Source organism: Engystomops pustulosus, chromosome 1 (genome assembly GCF_040894005.1).
Source record: "Engystomops pustulosus chromosome 1, aEngPut4.maternal, whole genome shotgun sequence".
Taxonomy (NCBI): domain Eukaryota; kingdom Metazoa; phylum Chordata; class Amphibia; order Anura; family Leptodactylidae; genus Engystomops; species Engystomops pustulosus.
Genome location: NC_092411.1, coordinates 256,652,990 through 256,673,463, shown reverse-complemented (window position 1 = coordinate 256,673,463; position 20,474 = coordinate 256,652,990). Strand labels below are relative to the sequence as shown.

At 40.6% G+C, this 20,474-nt stretch overlaps 1 protein-coding gene across 8 annotated transcripts in view; it reads left to right on the top strand.

Moving 5' to 3' along the window:
- TBC1D1 (TBC1 domain family member 1) overlaps positions 1 to 20,474 on the top strand; it is a 117,170-nt gene that overhangs the window by 60,373 nt on the left and 36,323 nt on the right. For 4 of the 8 annotated variants that reach the window (XM_072125801.1, XM_072125792.1, XM_072125830.1 and 1 more), the window contains 7 exons: positions 1,090 to 1,200; positions 2,431 to 2,556; positions 4,406 to 4,492; positions 4,891 to 5,168; positions 14,901 to 15,050; positions 16,840 to 16,956; positions 17,180 to 17,319. In XM_072125801.1, coding sequence (XP_071981902.1) covers positions 1,090 to 1,200; positions 2,431 to 2,556; positions 4,406 to 4,492; positions 4,891 to 5,168; positions 14,901 to 15,050; positions 16,840 to 16,956; positions 17,180 to 17,319 — 1,009 coding nt within the window. The remainder of the gene's footprint in view (positions 1 to 1,089; positions 1,201 to 2,430; positions 2,557 to 4,405; positions 4,493 to 4,890; positions 5,169 to 14,900; positions 15,051 to 16,839; positions 16,957 to 17,179; positions 17,320 to 20,474) is intronic. The other 4 variants (XM_072125824.1, XM_072125849.1, XM_072125818.1 and 1 more) reach the window with 3 other exon arrangements.

The window sequence follows — 20,474 nt, the reverse complement described above, 5'->3', positions numbered from 1 at the left end:
ATTAAGAGAAACTAGACTTAAGATGATTTTGTGTAAATACCTACGATTTGTGAACTAACTTTCTAATATATCTTCTGTGCATCTCTGTAATCATACCATACAAACAGTGACCAGCCCCTCCAATAGGGAGATACCAAAGAGAGCAAACCATGGGTATTGTGAGCAACAAAAAGCTTGCAAAGTGTAAATGTTTGGTCTATAGTAGAATACACTAACTTGGGGCTAACTAAACAAATCCTGTAGGTAAACCGATTCGTAGAATGTTCTCTACTCCAGATGTTTACCGAGCGGGGGATGAGTTTACTGAGTGTCCACTTCTACAATTGTCTTGGTCCAAACTTGGTGAATGGTGGATAACGGTGACCTGGCATTTGGCTAATAGGAACAATTTTCTGAAAAGTAGAGAACACAGTGGACTTTATCAAAGTTGGGGCTCTATCTAACTCATTTATAAGGCCTTATTGCATTTTTCATCGTTAATGTCTTCCTTCTATATAAAGCCCCTTCCACACTTGCGTTTTTCACGCGTGTGTTCTGCGTGTGCTTTTGACGCGCAGAACTTGCATTTCACTCTGACCCATGGTAATCAATGGTTCTTTTCAGACTTGCTTTTTTTTTTTTCACACACACACTTGCGGTTTTTTGAACACGTGTTTAAATCTCGGCATTCTCTACTTTTGCAAGTCACACGCGTGAAAAACGCACCATACCATAAGTCTATGGAGATGCATCAAAAATGCATAACACTGTGAGACACTTGCAAGTGCAATGCATTTTGCACACATCAATTCCCATGGAAAAGATAGACCTCAGTCCTGAGTCCTTTTCACACTCGTTATCTGCACGTGAAAAACGCATTGAAATTGCATTGAAAACGCGCGTGAAAAACTGAGACACTGAACAAACTCTGACTGAAAACTAATTGAACTCCGATGGAAAATGTCAGTTTTTCACTGACCAAACCCTGATCGCACCCTGATCAGACTCTGACGTGATCTGCAACGCAAGTGTGGAAGGGGCCTAAATGGACAAGATCTCATTTTAAAATTTACCATATGAGTAACTATTTATTTTCTATTTTAACTTTAGAAAATCCGTCCCCGATCAGAACAGAGAGAGAACGAGCTGATTATCTCCCGACTGAGGTGTCTCTATGAGGAGAAGCAGCGGGATCATGTCCACTGTGTGGAACCAAAGCAGGTGACGTCTTTCTTTCAGGTTCTAGATCTGTGTTTCTTCCTTTGGCTCAGTGAAAGTTCTCAAGTGTTAAAAATGCTCTGACTACTACATTTTTCTGTAATGTTAACCCAAGAGGGTAACTGGAGGCAGGTCAGATGGTGCATTGCATCAGGGCCCGGATGCCCTTAGGGGCCTAGAAGTTGCCTTTGCTTCGTATTAAGGGATCAGTATTGTAAGGTCTCAAGCACACCGTGTACTTGGACAACATACGACACCTATTTCCCTGCCCTGTTGCTTTCTATTGGTCAAATTCAGCGCCGGTACTGCAAAAAATAAGGCATCTTCATCTTTGAGGTATTTCCTATGGACATCAGCGGGGTCTGCACCACTTATCCGCTTATGTCAGACCAGCCACAAGGTGAGGGTTCACGTTTCCCTATTTTTGGCCTGCAAAATCCACATGTTTTGTGTGTAGAAGGCCTATAAAATACATATAATTAGCTGGTCCAGTATAGCTTGTGGGGGCCCAGCAGATTCTGAAAATCATATACTTGTTCAGACGGAAGAGTACTGTCTTTGTCTTTCCTCTTTGGCTGATTCATAAGCCCCTTATCTGTCTGGAAAAAAGCAATGTAAAAAATGTAGGGGCTGTTCAGGATATAATATTAAACGTATATCCATTAACAGTCGGTGGGGCCCAGGGTACATCATGCTATATCACCTTTTAGACCTGCAGAAAAAAGGTTGTCCCGCAAACCAAGTTAGGCCCTATCCACAGGTTAGGGCCTAACTTGCTGCTCGGTGGGGGTCTCAGTCATAAGACCTCCACAGATCAGGAGAACGAGGGGTCCGATGGGGTCCAAAGTACCTCAGTCGGACCCCTCGTTGCTCACAGAGATTTATGGCGCAGACAGCTGCACATTATGGCTCTAAGGAGCTGATGGAGGTCGCCGAGCGGGGTCATGCGAGGCCGTCTGCTCCATTAATCTCCGGGTGCGATAAGGGGTCCAACTGAGGTACCTGGGACCCCATCGGACCCCTCGTTCTCGTGATCTGTGGTGGTCTCATCACGGAGACTCCCACTGATCAGCAAGTTAGGCCCAACTTGGTACATGGGACAAAACCTTTTAAGCAAGTCCTGTTTCCTGTGTGGTCAGACCAGATTACTGCAGTTTATCTAATATTTTGAGCCAAGAAAAACACTTTTAGGATTCTAGTCTATTTACCCCTCTTATTGTATTTGTTTTGCAGGACTCTCTTATTTCTATCAATCCCCTGAATGAGCTACAGATCAGTGCCCCGCGCTTCAGGTTGGAACTATTTAAAAGCAAAGCAAAAAAATCTTTAACGGAATCTCTAGAAAGTATTTTATCAAGGGTAAGTGTTCTGTTCCCTCCTTTCCTGAACCATTATATTTTCTAATGGAGCCAGTGGGAAAAGAGTGGTGCTGCTTCTGGTATTTTTATCAAGGTTTCATGGCGATGCTGATGATTTATGCTTATTATCATAGTTCTGTTATCAGGATCTTTGTAGGAAACCAGCAGCAGTAAGTCTGATGCATATCTCTGTGGTGGGATTGCTGTGCACCGGACCAGACAATGGTTTTAAGGTGTCATGGAAACCAAGGGCGAGAAATAAACCGTGCCGGAATGGCAGAGGGGCAGCGAAGTGTTTACTCCAGTCGCCTTTTCTGTGTCAATTGTTTATACAGAAGTTCTGGATGTTTGGAATAGAATTTCTTTATTCTACAGAGAAACTGGAAAGCGAACAGGAAAGCAAAGCCATTACTGCATGCCTGGAGGAGTCAGGAGCCAGCGATGACACAACAGTAGCATACCGTAGCACGTCAGCTGGAAATCTTCCATGCTGGATGAAAAACCAAATAACTAACCTAATCGGATGATCCCTTAAAGGGGTTGTTCAACCTGTTATGTTTAATGTGTAGTGGAGAGGAGGAATGCAAAATTTTAGTGTGCCTGCCCTTCCTCCGCAGCTCCCGAGTGACATTAGTAGCAGCCATTCACAGGCCTCATCGGGGGAATAGGTGAATAGGGATCTGTTCAGACCCCACCACCAATGTAAAGCCTTTCTCAGGGGCGGCCATAGAGTAGAAACGTCTTACTTGTAAATTTGTTTTAGTAATAATTTAAAGTTAAACACCAAAAACTCATATAATTCCCTATAGCAGCCATTCCCTTAATATATGGCAAAATGTGATCTCCAATAGTACACATTTTAGGTATATTTAGGTAATTGTTCTTGATGATTGATCATATGTTGTGATGTACTATTGTGTGCGTGGGTGTGTTGTTTTTTTTTGTTTGTTTTTTTTTTTTTGTTGTCATTTTTACCGTTTGCTTTAATCTCTATTCACAAAAGCAAGGCCACTGGAATCTTGTACATTACTGTATCCCAGAACATTAGGTTTCTGTTCCTCTGGTCTTGTAATTGTTGGATCCTTTTTGTCTGTCTCTAGTACAAAATGGGGGTGGGGGATATTTCTGGCGCAGTGGCATCCTGGCACTGGTCCTGAATAGTCATGCCAATCCCAAAATAAGCTGCAATACATGATTCCTTCCTAGATTTGAAGCTTCCTAATAGCGGCAGCACAATGGCTGTGATTTTATAAGTGGTTTCCTAGCTGTGGTTTGCTTATCACAACGAAAAGCTGATGTTCTAAAAGGAGGTGTTATGAGAAATGCATTTTACAATTTGCCCAAAAAGGCAAGATTTATTGATGTTCATACCATCTCATTTCTCTAGACTGAGGACTTTCTATATTTTGTTTAATGGCCAGTTTCCAATAAATGTTATTTTGTTAGACTCTGCATGTATAAGTACCTGTACCTTTGTCTCCTTTCATAGCTTCAGCTGTTCCCCCTTCCTCTCTCACTGCTCTTGGCCATCTTCATAGCATCACCCACTGTCTCTGTAAGTGAGGACCGACTGAGAAAAGAGACCGGAAGAGGGGAGAATTGGGGAGCATGATGAGTCCTAATTCTCCCACTACAGCTCCTCCTATTCAGCAGAATTCAGACAAAGAATCATGTAGAGTCTGAGAAGTTAGTAGCAGAACATTCAGGGATTATCCACAAGGCAGTAAAGGCACAATGGCCACTTATTTAAAAAAAAAATGGTCAATCCGTTTAATTAAAGGTATTTTCCTCCTAAAAGTTTTATTTGTCTAATATAAAATTTGACAATTTCTTTTAATTTTATTTTATAGGGGATTAAAAATCGATCTCAGCAGGACAGTATTGGGAGCATCGATTATGAGAGTTCTCTATGCAGCCCATTGGAAAGTAGTAGTAAGGTAAATTCTAAAAACTATACCGCCCATATTTTGTTCTTTAGTGATGCTTCACAGAATCCTTTAATAAAGTAAAGTATATTGAATGTGTGCCTAATGGTAAACTGTAATATGTCTCTGTCATTCTTATGGCTTTGGAGAACTTGCATCCAAGTTTTCGGCAGTTGACATGACGGAAATTAATTGGGGGATATTTTTCATCAGGTGTCTTGAAAGGGTGTTTTTTTTTTGTTTTTTTTTTTGCCTTTTTGTGTATTTGGTTAATCAAATTAATTATAGTGGTGTAGATGGCTTGTTAAATGATTTTGTGTTTTAAGTTGGACTATTTAATTCCTTGTTTTTTCATGCCGCTACAATTGGACCAGAAAAGAATATTTTTTTTTTTCTATGCTGAATTTCAGGAACCTTCCTTAAGTGAAGTAGAAACAATCCCTTCTCCAGAAACGTCTCTGAAGAGTCACGGCTCTATGGGTGATTTACCGACGCTGGCAGAGGGATGTTCCTCCGAGCATCCTGGAGAATTATCTCATCAAGGATTCCGACGTCGAGCTAACACTTTGAGTCATTTCCCCGTCACATCTCAGGATTTACCAGAGCCTGTGCAGAAAACCCCATCTGTTCCACAGAGGAAGCTTATGCGACACCACTCCGTGAGCACAGAGACCCCGCTCAAGAGAAAGTGAGTTGTAATTGTCTTCTGTGAAATAATTTATTACAATTCCTCATTATATGTTGATGTTTTCTATTTAATTCTGTGTGATTTGTCTTCTGTCGGGTTAATATAGCAAAATCCTGTTTTATCTGTTCTTTAAAAGCCTCGGAGACGAGCCCTGATCTGGGGAATGAAACAGATGGCTAAGACGCCAAGTACTGCACATCACCTCAGTATGGAAGTGACTATTAGGTCTGGGTATTCCTCTTAAGTAGCCAAAATAGTGAAAATATGGTATTGGTTTTTGCTCTGTGTAGACATTTCCCATTGTTCAGATATTAGGAGATGGTAAGACACTGACTTGACTTAGGAGACCTGCAAGTCTAAGATTTCATCCATGTTATTTAATATGAAATCTTATTGCAATGACATTAAAGCAAATATACCATCAAAATCAGATAAACCAGGAACGCCTTCTCGTAGATCCATGCACTGTGACTCTGATAATCTTCTCATTATCAGTCGGTGCCTGGTTCTATAAGTAACTGCCGATGGATTTTGATGGTAGATTTCCTTTTAAAGGGAGTTTCTCGTTATAATATATGACCTTTTTGTTGTCTGGTACATGGAAATTTAAATCCTCGCCCCTGCATCTGAAAGTCCATGGCTCTCCCCATTATTTCATGTTCAGGTTGATGTAAATAAAGAGTGTGTGTATTCAGAACTTTGAATGACATTAAATTAATAGATTTGCACAGCACATGTGTGACCACCTTAATAATTAGGTGCCACCAGGCAGGGCTGTTGGTTGGTGGTGGGTCCTAGATGTGAGGTCCTAGATCTATGGAGACCTTTATTACATGTTCTACAATATCAACCTGTCCCTGTATATCTGTATAAATTTTATTGATAAACCATCAACCTTTATTTCTAATTCCAAAAAAGCAGGGGGATGGGGTAAAATCTGCTTTGTGTTTTGCAGTAAAATCTTGAATATGTGGCAGATCCGTCACATTGCTTCTTCTCGTAAATGGCACTTAAAACTATTTTGCACAGATGTTCATAACTATAATATTCTATGTAATATTTATGCATACAGCTGTCAGAGCCGCTAGTACTGTTACCACGGAGAACTACAGTCATTCACCTAACAGCTTGTAGCCACCATAGGCATTTCATCATTTTCACCACAATTAAAACTGGAGTAGGTTTCCCTTATTGTGCTACATGCCTTCATCCGGTCAGTTCAGCACCATTATGTGTCGTATGTACTCGCTCCACTCCATCATTGGCCTCTTTTTCCTTTCCTTTGGTCTACTTGTATGTAGGCCTTAGACCATAGGGCAGATTTTTTCAAAAGTTAGACACACAGGGGGACATTCATAATTTTTGGCGATGGTTGTTCTTTTTGGCGCCCAATTTTATCAATGATTTGCACTATGATGCCAAAATGTGGAGCCAATGGGAGTCAGGAATGACAAACCACATTCAACAAAGGGTTTAGAAATTAGCAGACCTGCTTTTAGTTCTAATTATGCACCAAGAAGAGCAGGAAAAGTGTCGGGATTGAAGAGCTGCGCCCAAATTGAACAAAACGAAAACCGTGTGAGCTTTGGAAAATGAGCTAAATTGTGATGCGAGCTCTTCTTAAAAAGGTGCAGAAACACAAAAAAAAAAAGTCTGCCAAAAAACTGGAGGAAAGCAAATGATAAATGCCCCTACAGTTCTATACTGCTTTATGAGAGGGTGTCCGGGTGGATCATAAATCTGGTGGAGATGATTAAATTTAATCTGATTTGGTACATCCTGTTTGTTGTAAGATAAACCAACAAAGATAAATGTAGTGCCGGGTGTTTACTACCATTTTTTTGCAACAATTTACAACATATACAGTCGGTCCCAGACTTACAGACGACCCCTAGTTACAAATGGACCTCTCTGCCCCCCTGGATGCTTTACTTTAGTCCTAGGCTGCAATGATCAGCTGTAAAGTGTCTATGGAGCTTTATTGACAATCCTTGGTCCCATTACAGCAAAAAAAAATTAGAAAATATTTGAAATTAGAAAATAAGCGTTTACGACTTGCATACAAATACGATTTACAAACAAATTCAACATAAAGCAAATCAACCAGTGTAAAAAAAACACTACAGATATTTACCCCCGCTCTTCTTTATAATCATCCCGGCGGTGGTCTTTGCTAGTCTTGACACGCAGGGATCACCTAGAAAAGAATGTTCTAAGCTGGGAGAGGGCGATGCAGAGGTGTGCATAATTAGCAGCCCGAAGAGCTGGACATCTTGTCCCCATGCTCCGTGCTGATTTTTAGAAGTCTATATTCTAGCGAAGACCACTGCTGTCATCAAGACAAAGAGGAGCGGGGGAGAGTATCTGTAGTGTGTTTGTGAGGGTTTTTTTTTTTCCTTTCAAGAACAAACCTCAAGAACCTATCCTGTACATAACCCAGACTGCCTGTATCTGCTGTCCCCTATGTTTCCAGTAAACAGATTAGCAATGAAGCCACTAGTACACACCCACATGCGTTATCTTTATATATTATCACATGTATAAAGTGCATATAATGTGGCCATTTTACAAGGATCTTAGTTTTTTTCTTTTTTTTTCTTTGGATAATTTTTTGATCTTTCCATCTATGGTAGGCTTCAGTGATGGGAAAACAATACTTTTCTGATTCAGAAAGAACATGCTTCTTCTTTTATGACTTTCATCTTTTCCAAATGACATTTTAGAACACTAAATAAGAAAATCTTGGATGGGAGATAATTTATAAAAGCATTCTTCTGCTTTCAAGCAAGAAAAATGTACGGTACATTTGCCTGTTTTATAATTGCTTAAGTTAGTCATCTTCTGTTCCACCATAAGGATTAGTGGGTGTATCAGAGTGTGATTTTTAACCCTTTCACATTTTATGGGATAGTAACAGAAGGAGACTGTCTGTCTGTTTTTGTCTTTTAGTAAATGTGGGGCTATAAGTTGCCATCTTTTTTACAATGTAAAAAAAAATATATTCAGGAAAGTACTTTCTTTTATATCCGCCAAAATCTTCCACCCTTGTAGTACGGTCAGCTACCACAGTCGTAGCTCAGGGATGTACCAAGTCAGCAAGTTATTCCTCCATCCACAAGATTGGGAATAACAAGCTGATCGATAAAGCTCTGAATGCTGGGTCACCCACCCATCAGAAAATTAGACCCCTCCCCCCCAGCAATACGGAGAAGGGGGAGGGGCATTCACACTACGTACCGGTTGAACGTACATCCTGATGCTCCATTCAATAGTAGATGGAAGTATTGGTAATCTCCACCGCGTTGATTGGGACTGTTGAGGATGGCCACAAGGTTCTGTTCTTCTTCTGATTGGCGGTGGTCCTACTGCTGGGACCTCCTCCAATCACCTTGTTATTCCTTATTCCTAGCTTGTTTACAAAAACATGACTGCTTTCTTCCGATAATGGCTCCAGAATGGGAATTATGTATGGAATTGAAATGTAGTTACCTTCTTTTAACTTTTTCCCAACAGTTTGTATGTAACTGGCCAACAGAGGAGCTTCTCAATTTGATTGTGGTCATCAGTGTAGGGCTGGGGCTCTTAGACCCACCAGGTAAAATTATTCTGGTGGGCCAACCTCTCGCTTCTCCTAGTAAAGAGACTCTAAATAGATGCCACTTTTTCCACCTTCACTTAGACATCAGGGACCACTATTGGATTAGTCTTGGCCCACTGAAGGCTCCCCTGGGGGTCTTGTCTGATGCAATTTATGGCTCATGTGAACTTTTTAGTCCACCAGGTCAGTGCAGGGAAATGTAGATATTGACCCTAATGTGAGAAAGACCTGGTCATATGAATATGGTAATATTAGTAAGATGAATTTGTCCCCATGGCAGCATTATCTGGGGGATAGTTGTGTCTTATTATAAGCTATATGCTGATAAACTACCAACTTGGAGCTTGTTTGGCATGGAAACATCCCTTGTTAATCCCATTCCGATGCAGCAGTTGTTCCTCTGTGGGTTCCTATTTTCTTTTTCAAGAAAGACGAGACAAAGAAGAAGAAACTGGCAGGGGACCCGTAAACTGAAGGAACCAGAAGAAGATTGGGTGAAGGGAATGATGCTTTTATATGTAACCCAGGAGGAGCTTGTTTTAAAAAATAAATGTTCCTGCTCAAGGTAACCTGTCACTGGTTTTTTACCTCATTAAGTGAACAGCCCCCTCAAGTACGGTATGTAATGCCCTTTCTAGAATTCCCTATTTATTAAGTAAAATATATATATATTTATTACTGCAGATAAAAAAAATCTAACTTTTGCATCTTCGGTTCTGTAGTCCAAAGATCCACAATACCGGGTACTATAGAAGAGAGGTATCTGAAGTGACACCCACTCCACAGCCACTAAACTTGACTTCACTAAAAAAAAAAATATACAAATGTGCAATGAAGAGTTATATTTTGCCTATGATTTTGGAGGAGATTTTGAGTGAGTTCTCATATAAAAGAGGAAAGAACATTTCATACCCTACTGAGGGGGCTGCTAGTTTGATGGTTCCCTTTAAAATTATATAGATTGTAACAATCCTGATGCAGACGTATTACATGTAATGTGGCTTTATTTCAAGCTGCAACTATTCTTCTAATTCAGAATTAGAAAATTGTATGAGGCAGTTTTGTCTGCTGGTAAAATCCCTAAATCCAGCATTGCGTGAAGCTGTTATAAAGAATCTACCTTTGTGCAAATTAGGTTCTTGGTGCACAGGGGGTGTGGCTGTGCCTACTGGTGCACTTGTTCACAGGAAGTCCTGCTGCCAGCAGGTCCCTGTGGCTTAACACACATTTTACCAGGGTAAGCGCAATATCTGTACCCTAGTACGGTCTTGTACTTATCCTGGTTAAGTTCTGTAATAGTGGCCACCCATTTTAATTCCTCTATCATAGTGAGATTTTTTTTTTTGGATCCTCAAAAACTGGAGGCTGGCTCAAATGATGTAATTGAATAAGCTGTCTGAAAAAAAACATTAGACCCATAGACTTATATGAAAAGGCACTAGAAAGCAAAACAGATAAAAAAAAAATAGTGCAAGCAAAGGAACAATGAAGAAAACAACTTGCAGAATATTTTGTTTGTCTTGGAACAACTGACTTGGAAGTGAAGGTCTAATATTCACATCCTGCTCTTTTACATATCCTCTTTACTGGTGGCTGTGTATGAATGAACATTCCTATATCTTAGCCCCTAGACAAACTTCCTATGGCCTTTGCTATGCTTCAAGGGTGTAACTAGAGGGATAGTAGCTGCTGTGGGGCCCACAGTATCTGGGGCCCTGTCATCTGTCCTGACACACTAAAGAATGGAGGAGCTGCAGTGTTCTATACATATGCGGCATATTGTACATCATAATCTGTATATATCATGTATGTGATGTGTATCTAGTGTATGGTGATGCATGAGTGTATAAATGTTTGTAAAAAGTATATAAATGTATGTATGTGTACCAAACATACTTTGAGTATGTACATAAATGTGTGTGAGTTTACAAACATGTATATTCATAAAGTGGGAAGGTGGGCCGCATTAGGAAACTTGCTATGGGGCCCTGCCTCGCCTGCTATGCTGATTTAAAAAATGCCTTTGTCCTCCTGAATCATTTCAGTACTTTTATATAAGTTTAATTCATGGCTCCCTGCCAGCAGGAAGTGGTGAGTCCCGGGGGAGGAGCAGCTTCAGCATGTGTGTGTGCCTGTGTAAGTCTCCTCTCTTCCTCACTCATGTGCAATGAGCAGGCAGGGGAGGGAGGGGGTTGGTGTGGAGGAGACAAAGGTTGCATGAAGAAACCCATAGGCTCCAGCTGCCCATCCCCTGGGACTCGTCACACGCTGAAGTCAGGGAGCCAGGTAATGTGAAATATATATATTAGTTTACTACTGAGATGATTCAGAATGCGGACAAAGGCATTTTTTAAATCTGCATGGTGTAGGCCATTGGAATACAAGTCTATACAACAACCAAATCAACTGCATTAGATGAAATGGGTTCTTATGTACAATATTATGATGGATTGCTATATACTGTATATACTGGCGTATAAGACTACTTTTTAACCCCTTAAAATAATGGCTACAGTGGGGGGTCGTCTTATACGCCGGATATACGGGGGCCGCACTGTGTGAGGTGTTTTTTTTCCCCGTCAGCGCGCAGAGAGCCGCTTCCTGGGACCGCCGTGCATGCGCGGCAGTCCGCCTCTCACAGTCATTAGAAGAGGCTTAGTACGCGCTGACGGGGCGGCGCGCTGTATGCTAATGCAGCCGCCCTGTCACAGCGGTCGGCGTCACAGAGCTGGGGGTCACAGGCGGCACTTACAGAAGCATGTCGGATCTTCATTAATATTGCAGCTTACAGTTATGATGGCACTTGCTCTCTTGTTTGTTTTGCAAAGTTTTAAGCAGACTTTTTTCATTTGGGAGAGGGGTAGTCTTATACAGTGAGTATATACCAAATTCTATATTTTTAGGGCAGTCTTATACGCCCAGTCGTCTTATACGCCCAGTCGTCTTATACGCCCAGTCGTCTTATACGCCGGCATATACGGTATATTTTTTTTATTATTATTAATTTTTTTTTTTTTTTTTTTTTTTTTTTTTTTTTTTTTTTACAAAGGCAGGTTTTCTACCCTACATAAGGACTGCTGGATATTCGCAGGCCAGTCAGCACCCTTTGGGTCTGTGTTTGCATGATTTGTTGGTTCGCATACAGCAACAGATAGAGTGATATTCTGCCGCCAAATAGTGATTCCATTATTGTCCAAGAAAGTCCGAACCTCATCCTGGTGACACTTGCATGACTGTCGAGATTTGCATCTATGGGACATCTAATAACTGCTATCTATAACTGCACATACGAAACCAATGTTATACTTGGTGCCAAAATGGGAGAGGGGTTAGAATATCCACCTGCATCTTTCCTAATATGGGACCTTACTTTTCAGAAAGTGAAAAAAAGAGATGTTTCATTAGATGGTGATAAATGCAAACGTTTATGTGACATATAGGGAAGCTGCAGGTGCGGTTTTGACTATGTGTGAGCGATTACATTCTCCATAGATCTCTTCTCTGCACAACTTATAAGGTCATGTTGTACAGCGCTGGCACCTTCCATAGACCAATATTGACACTGGCTGTGTGCATTGGACACGTGGATTTTTTTTTTTTTTCTTTACTTAACGTTACATTTCTCTTTGTGTAAAATTTCTGAGCTATATTTGATTGGTGGCCAAGTACACCTATGTGGTCTAGTTATGGATGATTCACCTGAAATCCGTTTTTTTTGCACTGTACTTTTAGATCTGTTGAATATTCAGTAAATATCTGGTAACTTTTGTCACAGGTTAAAACATATCTGTACAAATAGCCAAAAAAAGAAAAAAAAGTTGGGGAAAAAGTCATACAACTTATAACCGCCCCCATATATCTCTATGCAAATGAAATCCATCTACTGCTTCATATTGTTCAGGATCAACAAAGTTTGGTTAGGGGCTGTTTTTGTGCTACGTGAATGTAAAACAGATCGTTCTGTTTTTTTCTATGTATGATTTCTTAATTATTGTTGATGTTATATTGTGTGTAACGTGTTTTTATGTTACATGTATAACCGCTTGTATAGTGAGGAAACAAAACCAATTTCCTTTTTAGGAGAATAATTATCATCTCATCTTACATGACCTTTAAGTATTCTAGATTTTTAAGCTGTATATGAACCCTTTGAATCAGAATGTGTTTCACAGAGGTGTTACTTGAGGACACGGTCATACCTGGGAAAGAAAATCTACCATCAAAATCCATCACGATAAACCAGAGACCGTGACTGTGGTAATCTTCTTATATTTGTTATTCACAGGCTCCTTACTTTTAGAATCAACTTTTTAAAATGATTTTAATGAGCCTGAAAGGCAGCTGGCGGTGTTACCAAAGACCCTCCGTGCTGTAGATTCACAGACACTTACACTGTGCAAGAGCACTTTCCCCTCACTGTGTCATGAAACTTCCTCTGATGCAGTGAGATTACATCATGCAGAAGGAGTAGGAAGTGCTGAGGGTGCAGGGGGTGGGGGTGGGGAACAGCCTGTGAAGCTACAGCATGGAGTAGCATTGGTTACACCCCCAGAGTCCTTCAGGCTCATAAGCTTAATTCTAAAAGTTGATCTTTGAAGGAAGGAGGACATGGATAACAAATATAAGAAGGTTACCACAGTCTCGGTGCCTGGATTTATGATTTGGGGTCTCTGGTTTATCCTGCTTGATTTTGATGGAAGATTTCCTTTACAGGACATGTGCAATCAGGTTTACTGATGGTAGACTGCCCTCGCCTAACTGCTCGCTACCTCATCCAGGGGAAGGCACTGGTTTTTAATAGTTCTAGGATGGCTGTATTGTTGAGGAAATAACTTTATAAAATATGCTAATGAGCTTCAGGTGCTCCGGCCGACGTCACAGGAGTGCTTCATGGCTCCAGCCACTTGTAAATTATGCACACCCCCATAGAAAATACTCTCCCCTGCTCCAGCCCGTTTGGTAGGTGTCTTTTAAGGGGGCAGAAGCTGTCTCCTCCCCCAATAATGATTTTTAGCAATGTAGAGCTAAGTAAAGATTGGGGGGGGGGACAGCTTAAGACTGTGCCCCTGGTGCGCTGGCAAGAATGTAATACTATTTATATTAATATTATTAGCTTTACAGATGAAATGGTTAAATGGATTTTGGAATTTTGTCTTTATTGACTACATTTTGTAATGTGCGTAGAACTTTTTGCCACATTTGTATGTATTTTTAGACCCTCCGCCTTGTCCCCACTACATGTACAGGCAGTCCCCTACTTAAAGAGGACTTGTCACCTAAATTTTCGGCACTAAAGTAAGCAACTCCTAGTGCTTGATCAAACGCCGCAGTGTTATATTGATAGCGTTACCGGAAACCTCCAGTAACGCTATCAAACACTGCGGCGGAGTACAGTGTAATCATTGGACAGCTCGCAAAGCTGTCCGACGTATTCATGAGGGAGCGGTCCGAGGCGCTGCCTCTTCCCCGGACCACCCCGCTAGCTCCATAGGCCGGCAGTGACTGCCGCGCGCTAGGCGTCAGTCACCGCCCTAGCCACGCCCTAACCCCACCCCTCATGAATACGTCGGACAGCTTTGCGAGCTGTCCGACAATTACATCCTACCCCACCGCAGTGTTTCCGGTAACGCTATCACTCTAACACTGGGGCGTTTGATCGAGCACTAGGAGCTACTTACTTTAGTAAGCAGCTCCTAGTGCCGATAAATTGGGTGACAGGTCCTCTTTAAGAACACCTGACTTGCAAACGTTACTAACGGACCTCTGGATTTTGGTAATTTACTGTACATTAGCCTTAGGCTACAATAAACAGCTGTAATAGTTATCACAGGTGTCTGTAATGAAGCTTTATTGTTAATATTCTTCTGACAATCCCAACATTTTTAAAATCCAATTGTCACAGAGACCAAAAATTTTTTACTAGGGTTACAATAATAAAGTATACGGTTCCGACTTGCATACAAATTCAACTTAAGAACAAACCTACAGAACCTATCTTGTATGTAACCCGGGGACTGACTGTATTACCAGCTGGGGTTTGTCATAGTTTACTACCTTGTCCATAATCTCTACCTGTACTGAAACCTGTCTCCACGCTCCCCTCCTCCCTGGCTGGCTGGAATGCTGGTGTCTAGTTCCAGCTCAGCTTCTAGTGATCCTGAGAGCTCACAATGTGACGACGCTGCCCCTTCTCCTCCTGTCACTGCAGCCTCCTCTCCTAGATTCCTCAAAAAGCTAAGGCATCACTCCGGTGGGGAACCTAGTGGTCCTGGCACTCAGAAGAGGTGAGAACCTGTTGTCATATCTGCATGTGTCCCGGGGTCCGGCAATGAGATGTGTGCAGTCATGTACTAACCTATAACCACCTCTAATAGGAGTGCATAGACCTTCACATAGCTTCTTGTCTGCTGTATGCGGAGTGGATCTCCATAAGGGGGTGGTAATAACCTGGAATGTAACATGCAGGGATATGGATGAGCTTATGACTGCTGTGAGCACTGATAATTGTCTTAATGATGTGGAATAGAATGCAATTTTTAGGGGATATTCTGTTGATATATATGTGATGTTACTAATGGCCATGCTATTTACACAGTGTAAACTTTGCCTCTAACCTTATATTTCCATTGCCCTGACGTGTTACGATCTGTTTTGTGCTTTCCTGTTACTTTAGTTTTTGTAGAATTCTGAAATATTGTTTTACATTTAGTTTTATATCGTTTGTGTTTATGTATATGAATATTTTAGTTTTCTTTTTTTTTTTTTTTTTTTTTTTTTTTTTTTTTATATTTTGCCATCGACGTCCTTGGGCACTTATTTATAGATCCAGGCAAAACTCTGGTAAATCTTATAATTGTTATCCATGCCCCCCTTCCTTCTAAAAGAAACTTTTAAAATTACGCTAATGAGCCTGGAGGGATCCGGGGTTGTAACCAAAGCTTTGTCTTTGCTGCAGCTTCACAGGCTGTTAGACCGTCTACCCCTCACCCTGCTCCCTCAGCACAACCCTCCACCTCCCGCCTGATGTAATCTCGCTGTATCAGAGAAAGTTTCAGCACATGGTGGGAGGCGGGAAGAGCTCTGGTAACACGCCCCAAAAGCAAGCATAAACCAGGGACACTTACTCATAGATCCAGGCACCATGACTGTGGTAATCTTATTACATTTGTTATCCATGGTTTCCTTTGAAACATTTAAAAGTATGCCAATGAGCCAGAAGTGCTCTGGGGGCGTTACAAGAGCACTCCCCCCCCTCCAACTATATGCTGAGCCTAATGATCCAGCTCACTATAAAGAGCCGTCTCTTCAGGTTCCTGAATGATGTACAATATAATTAAATAGGGAATGGTTTCAGCCAACCGCTGGTCGAGACCTGCTGCAGTGTAACAGCCTGTGAAGATGCAGCATGGAGGGCTTCTGTTACACACTCATAGCCCTTCTGGCTCATTTGCATAATTTTGATTTTATATAGGAGGTCATGGATAACCAATATAAGAAGATTCCTATAGTCACACTGCCTGGATCTATTAGTCCCTGTTTTATAGTTCTTGATTTTAATGGTAGATTTCCCTTCAATCTGATGATTTGTATTTCCCAATGAGTTGGGGGGGGGGGGGGGGGGAATAATTGGGGCAAGACTGCAGAAAAAGACCACACAGGGTATGTTTGGGGTCTGTTACCATGGAGACTGAAAGTAATTTAGTGTGAATACTTTTTATGTAGACTTCTAAGTTACTTCGATTTTTGATGCATTGATTTACTTAAAATGGTCGCACAGCTGGACACAGACTTTAATAAATGGTCAATGGGATTTGTCCAAATTCTTTTAGATTTGTTTAAATAGATTTTTCTTAGGAAATGCCTGGATGCATTGCAATTAAAATGAACAGAGCCTAACAATAAGTTATGTTTCTCTTCTTTGGAATGTGAGATATGTAATGGTATTGATGGTTGTGTCCACGTCTGTTCTTTCTTTTTTCTTTATTTCTTTTATTTTTTTTTTATTTTTTTTTTTTTTTATTCGTTTTCTTTTTAATTAATTTAATTTCCTCCTTTTCCGGTCTGTGCTCTCAGCCTCTTCTACCGTTCTTCTTTTCGGAAGAAACTTCACTCTTCCTCTTCCGTGCCAAACTTTCTAAAGTTTCTTGCTCCTGTAGCAGAGAATAGTGCGTCTGAATTTAACAAGGAACGGTAGGTGATCCGTGTGATTTGTTTCAGCTCTACTTCCATCATACACTTTTATTTTAGAAGAAATTGCTATGGTCATTCATTATCCTGCTCATAATTTTTTTTATATTTTTTTTGTAAATCTGAAAAACTTAAATCATTTTTTGTCACATGAATTTTTTTTTTTTTGTGCCATAATTATTTTTTTTATACATTTTTTTTAATTCTTTGCTTAACTGTCTTTCAGTGACTTTGAGTGCGCATCCATTCAAAGTGAAGCGGCGTGCAGCACTCCAGTGAGGACGCGACGACATTCTTGGAGACAGCAGATTTTTCTCCGAGTGGCAACTCCACAAAAGGGATGCGATTCTCCGAACAGATATGAAGGTAGGTGATCTTTTTATAGTAACCTTTCTTTCCTAATAATAAAAAAAATTCAACTAGGCTCATTTGTATTCAGTAAAACAATCCACCCTCCATGTGACATCACCGGAGCTCTAAAGAGACAGCCCACCTTTACAGCAGTCCTGTGACTGGTGGCAGCTGCACTGGTTTTTCACTGTGGGAAAATGTTTAAAAAAATTCTGATTATAGAATTAATTAATATTTCCTTTAATGGGAGGGAAAAAGAAATAATGTATTCAAAAAAACTCTAAAAAATATTTCGTATTTTGCTATTTTTAACAACGCGTACACTTTAATAAAGTTCAGTCTGGGTATGGATAAAATATTAAGACCGTTGACCTAATACTGCATCTCTGGTTACTATACGGACATTATGCTGGTCGCTGATATATATATATTTATCCATATGGCTCAAAATACTGTGATGGTTATGTTCTTTATTACACTTTCAGCACCCACAGTCTACCTAAATTGTTATAGGGAGGTTGTCATATGTTCTACTGGGGGGTTTTAATAACGAGACCCACCACCCCTCATATGAACTGCATGAAGTGGTGTGAGCACGATGCTAATAGCTGATCATGTTTTGCTTCCCATCGAGCCATCGTTGGCCTCTTTTTGGCAAATTTGGAAATTTTGGTCCCACCTCTGGTTGCAGTTGCAGGCTGATTTTGTACATTTATATGAAGATGATCGCCTATGCTTTGGTTTATCAATTTGTGGCCATAAATCTGTTTCAGCTTCTTCTTCGGAACCCTCTACAACACTATTGTGGGTTTTGGGGGTATATTTGGACATGACTGACCCTGATGGGGAATAGCATCTTAGCTATGATAGTGTGACAATAACTACGGTAATCCTGCATTGCTGCATATAACGCGTGTCTGTAATGTGATTATTCTCCCAGTGGAAAATTTCTGCCAAGTTGGCACATTTATTTTTTTTTATTTTAGGAGCAGCCAGTTACTTTGCTGAAGTTGTACTTTTATCTGAAGATAAAATCTAAAGGCATTATGCATATGGAAAATATAGCTCCTGTGTTCCTATAGCTCCCGGGCAGTGGCTTATTATAGAAGATGTGTTTTTCCGAAAAGCTTTAGATAAAAGGGGGTCATGATGCGATGCATTGGTGGAACAGTAGACTTCTCTCTCGGATGCCTTTTCAGGCCTGGTTTAGAGTGGTTGATGTTAATGTACCTACAGTGTGACAATGAAGACAGGGCTGGACATGCCATTGGCATAGCTGCACAATGACCCAGCGGATAGATCACGGTCATTAACGGCCATAAGTGAAGGCTACCTACCAAGATGAAAAACGCCTTTTTTTCTAAAAAGTTTTTCAACGACCTAAGTTTTTTTTTTTTTGTTTTTTTTTAACAAATATTGAAAACTTATAAGGAGTCTTAGTCATAGTGTTTTTTCTTTTTATTAACAATCATAACATTCAAACAAAAACAACCCCACATTGATTTCCCCCCTCCCATTTTGCTCACTTGGTGATTGTAAAAGTTCTCTGTTCATGGAAATCGGGTGCCCTTTATTATAAGGTAGGAAGATCTGGAATCTTTGTTGTAGAATGTGAAAAGAGAATCCATCCATAGGTAAACAGGTAGTTCGAGGTCATCACGCTGTACATTACATATCCGCATAAGGAAACTTATTCAACAATATTATTAGGTCTGGTGGCGCTAGAGAGTCATAAACTGGTATTAATGCAGCTTTACATATTCCAACAATTACAATAATAATAATTAACCCATTATGCCGCAGAATATTCTATCTCTACTGAGATTCTACAGAGCAAGCCCTGGGCATCAAGTCATGCTCCCAGATAGCTTCATATTTTTAAATAAGATAAATTTGTTTACCATAAGATATAATTTCAGAAACTTGAGGTGGGGCAACTCCACATCTGATGGATTAAATCTGCAGTAAACAGAACCTATGCAAATGGTATAGATTAGACAGGCGATGTTCCAAATACCTTGGGTGCTGACTCCAATATCTCCATCCATTGATCCTCAGAAATGATGGACATCAGATTCCCACTTGGACTCTAAGGGGAATTTTTAAGATGCGCATCTTGCAGGTAGGAATAATTCATTGAAATAATCCCTGTAGTGTTTTCCTTTTTAATAATCATATCAATGAAGACGTTATGGGTTGACTTTTTAATCTGGTTAGAGCGCCCTGGTGAGTTAAATCCTGTCAAAGCTGTAGGAACTGGTAAAAATAGGAGTGGGGAAGGGCAAATTCCAGGCGTAGTTGCTCAAAGGATTTTAGGGCAGTACCCTCACAGAGTTGGGTCATTTCAGTTGTTCCCCTAATAATCCGTTGAGTAAAATGTGTAAGTTCAGGGTACTGTACATTTGGCCAAATAGGGGAATGGGCGATGTAACCATCCATCCTCCACAGGCTTCACCCCCATATCTTATCTAAGTGTCGCAGTGTTAATAAATCTCAAGTATCTGGTTTAAAGAGCCCCACTTCCAAGTCTTCCAGCAAGTTATTAACTCCAATTAAGTGTCGAACTTCTGTGATGAAAGGTCCCCTGAAGAATCGCCCCAGCCCCTCCAGTGTTGCAGCTCATCTGACAATCATCATCATTTTAAAATCTCTGCTGAATTCCATCTTGCTAGCAAAAATAAAAGCTGTCATGGTGTCAGATTACACAGAAGGTCAATGGAGAGAGGGAGAGTCACAGCATCTCCACCCAGCAATACAAAGAGGAAGTCCGAACCAAAAGATGGACTGCAGAGCTGAAAGCTGACAATGAACTTTAGGTCACGTAATGAACAAAATTGGTGGTGTTATGTGCTCAATGGACATAATTTTTTTTTTAATGAAGTGCTCTTAGTTTGCCCCTTAGTCTTGCCCCTATGACCTATCTGGTCCCCTCTCTAAACCTAATGGAGCTGCCCACAAGTCCTACCAATGGTTAGAACTGAGACGTCTATGGCAATTGTGTAATTCCAAAGCAAAACCTTTTGTTACTGATTTTAGTATCTGTATAGAAGGTGTTATGAGGGTTGTACTTCATACATTTACTTGTAGTGTGTGTGTGTGTGTGTGTTTTTGGTCCAATTTCTTGTAGGATATCCCTATATGTAGTGAGCTTATGAATGTTACTCCTTACT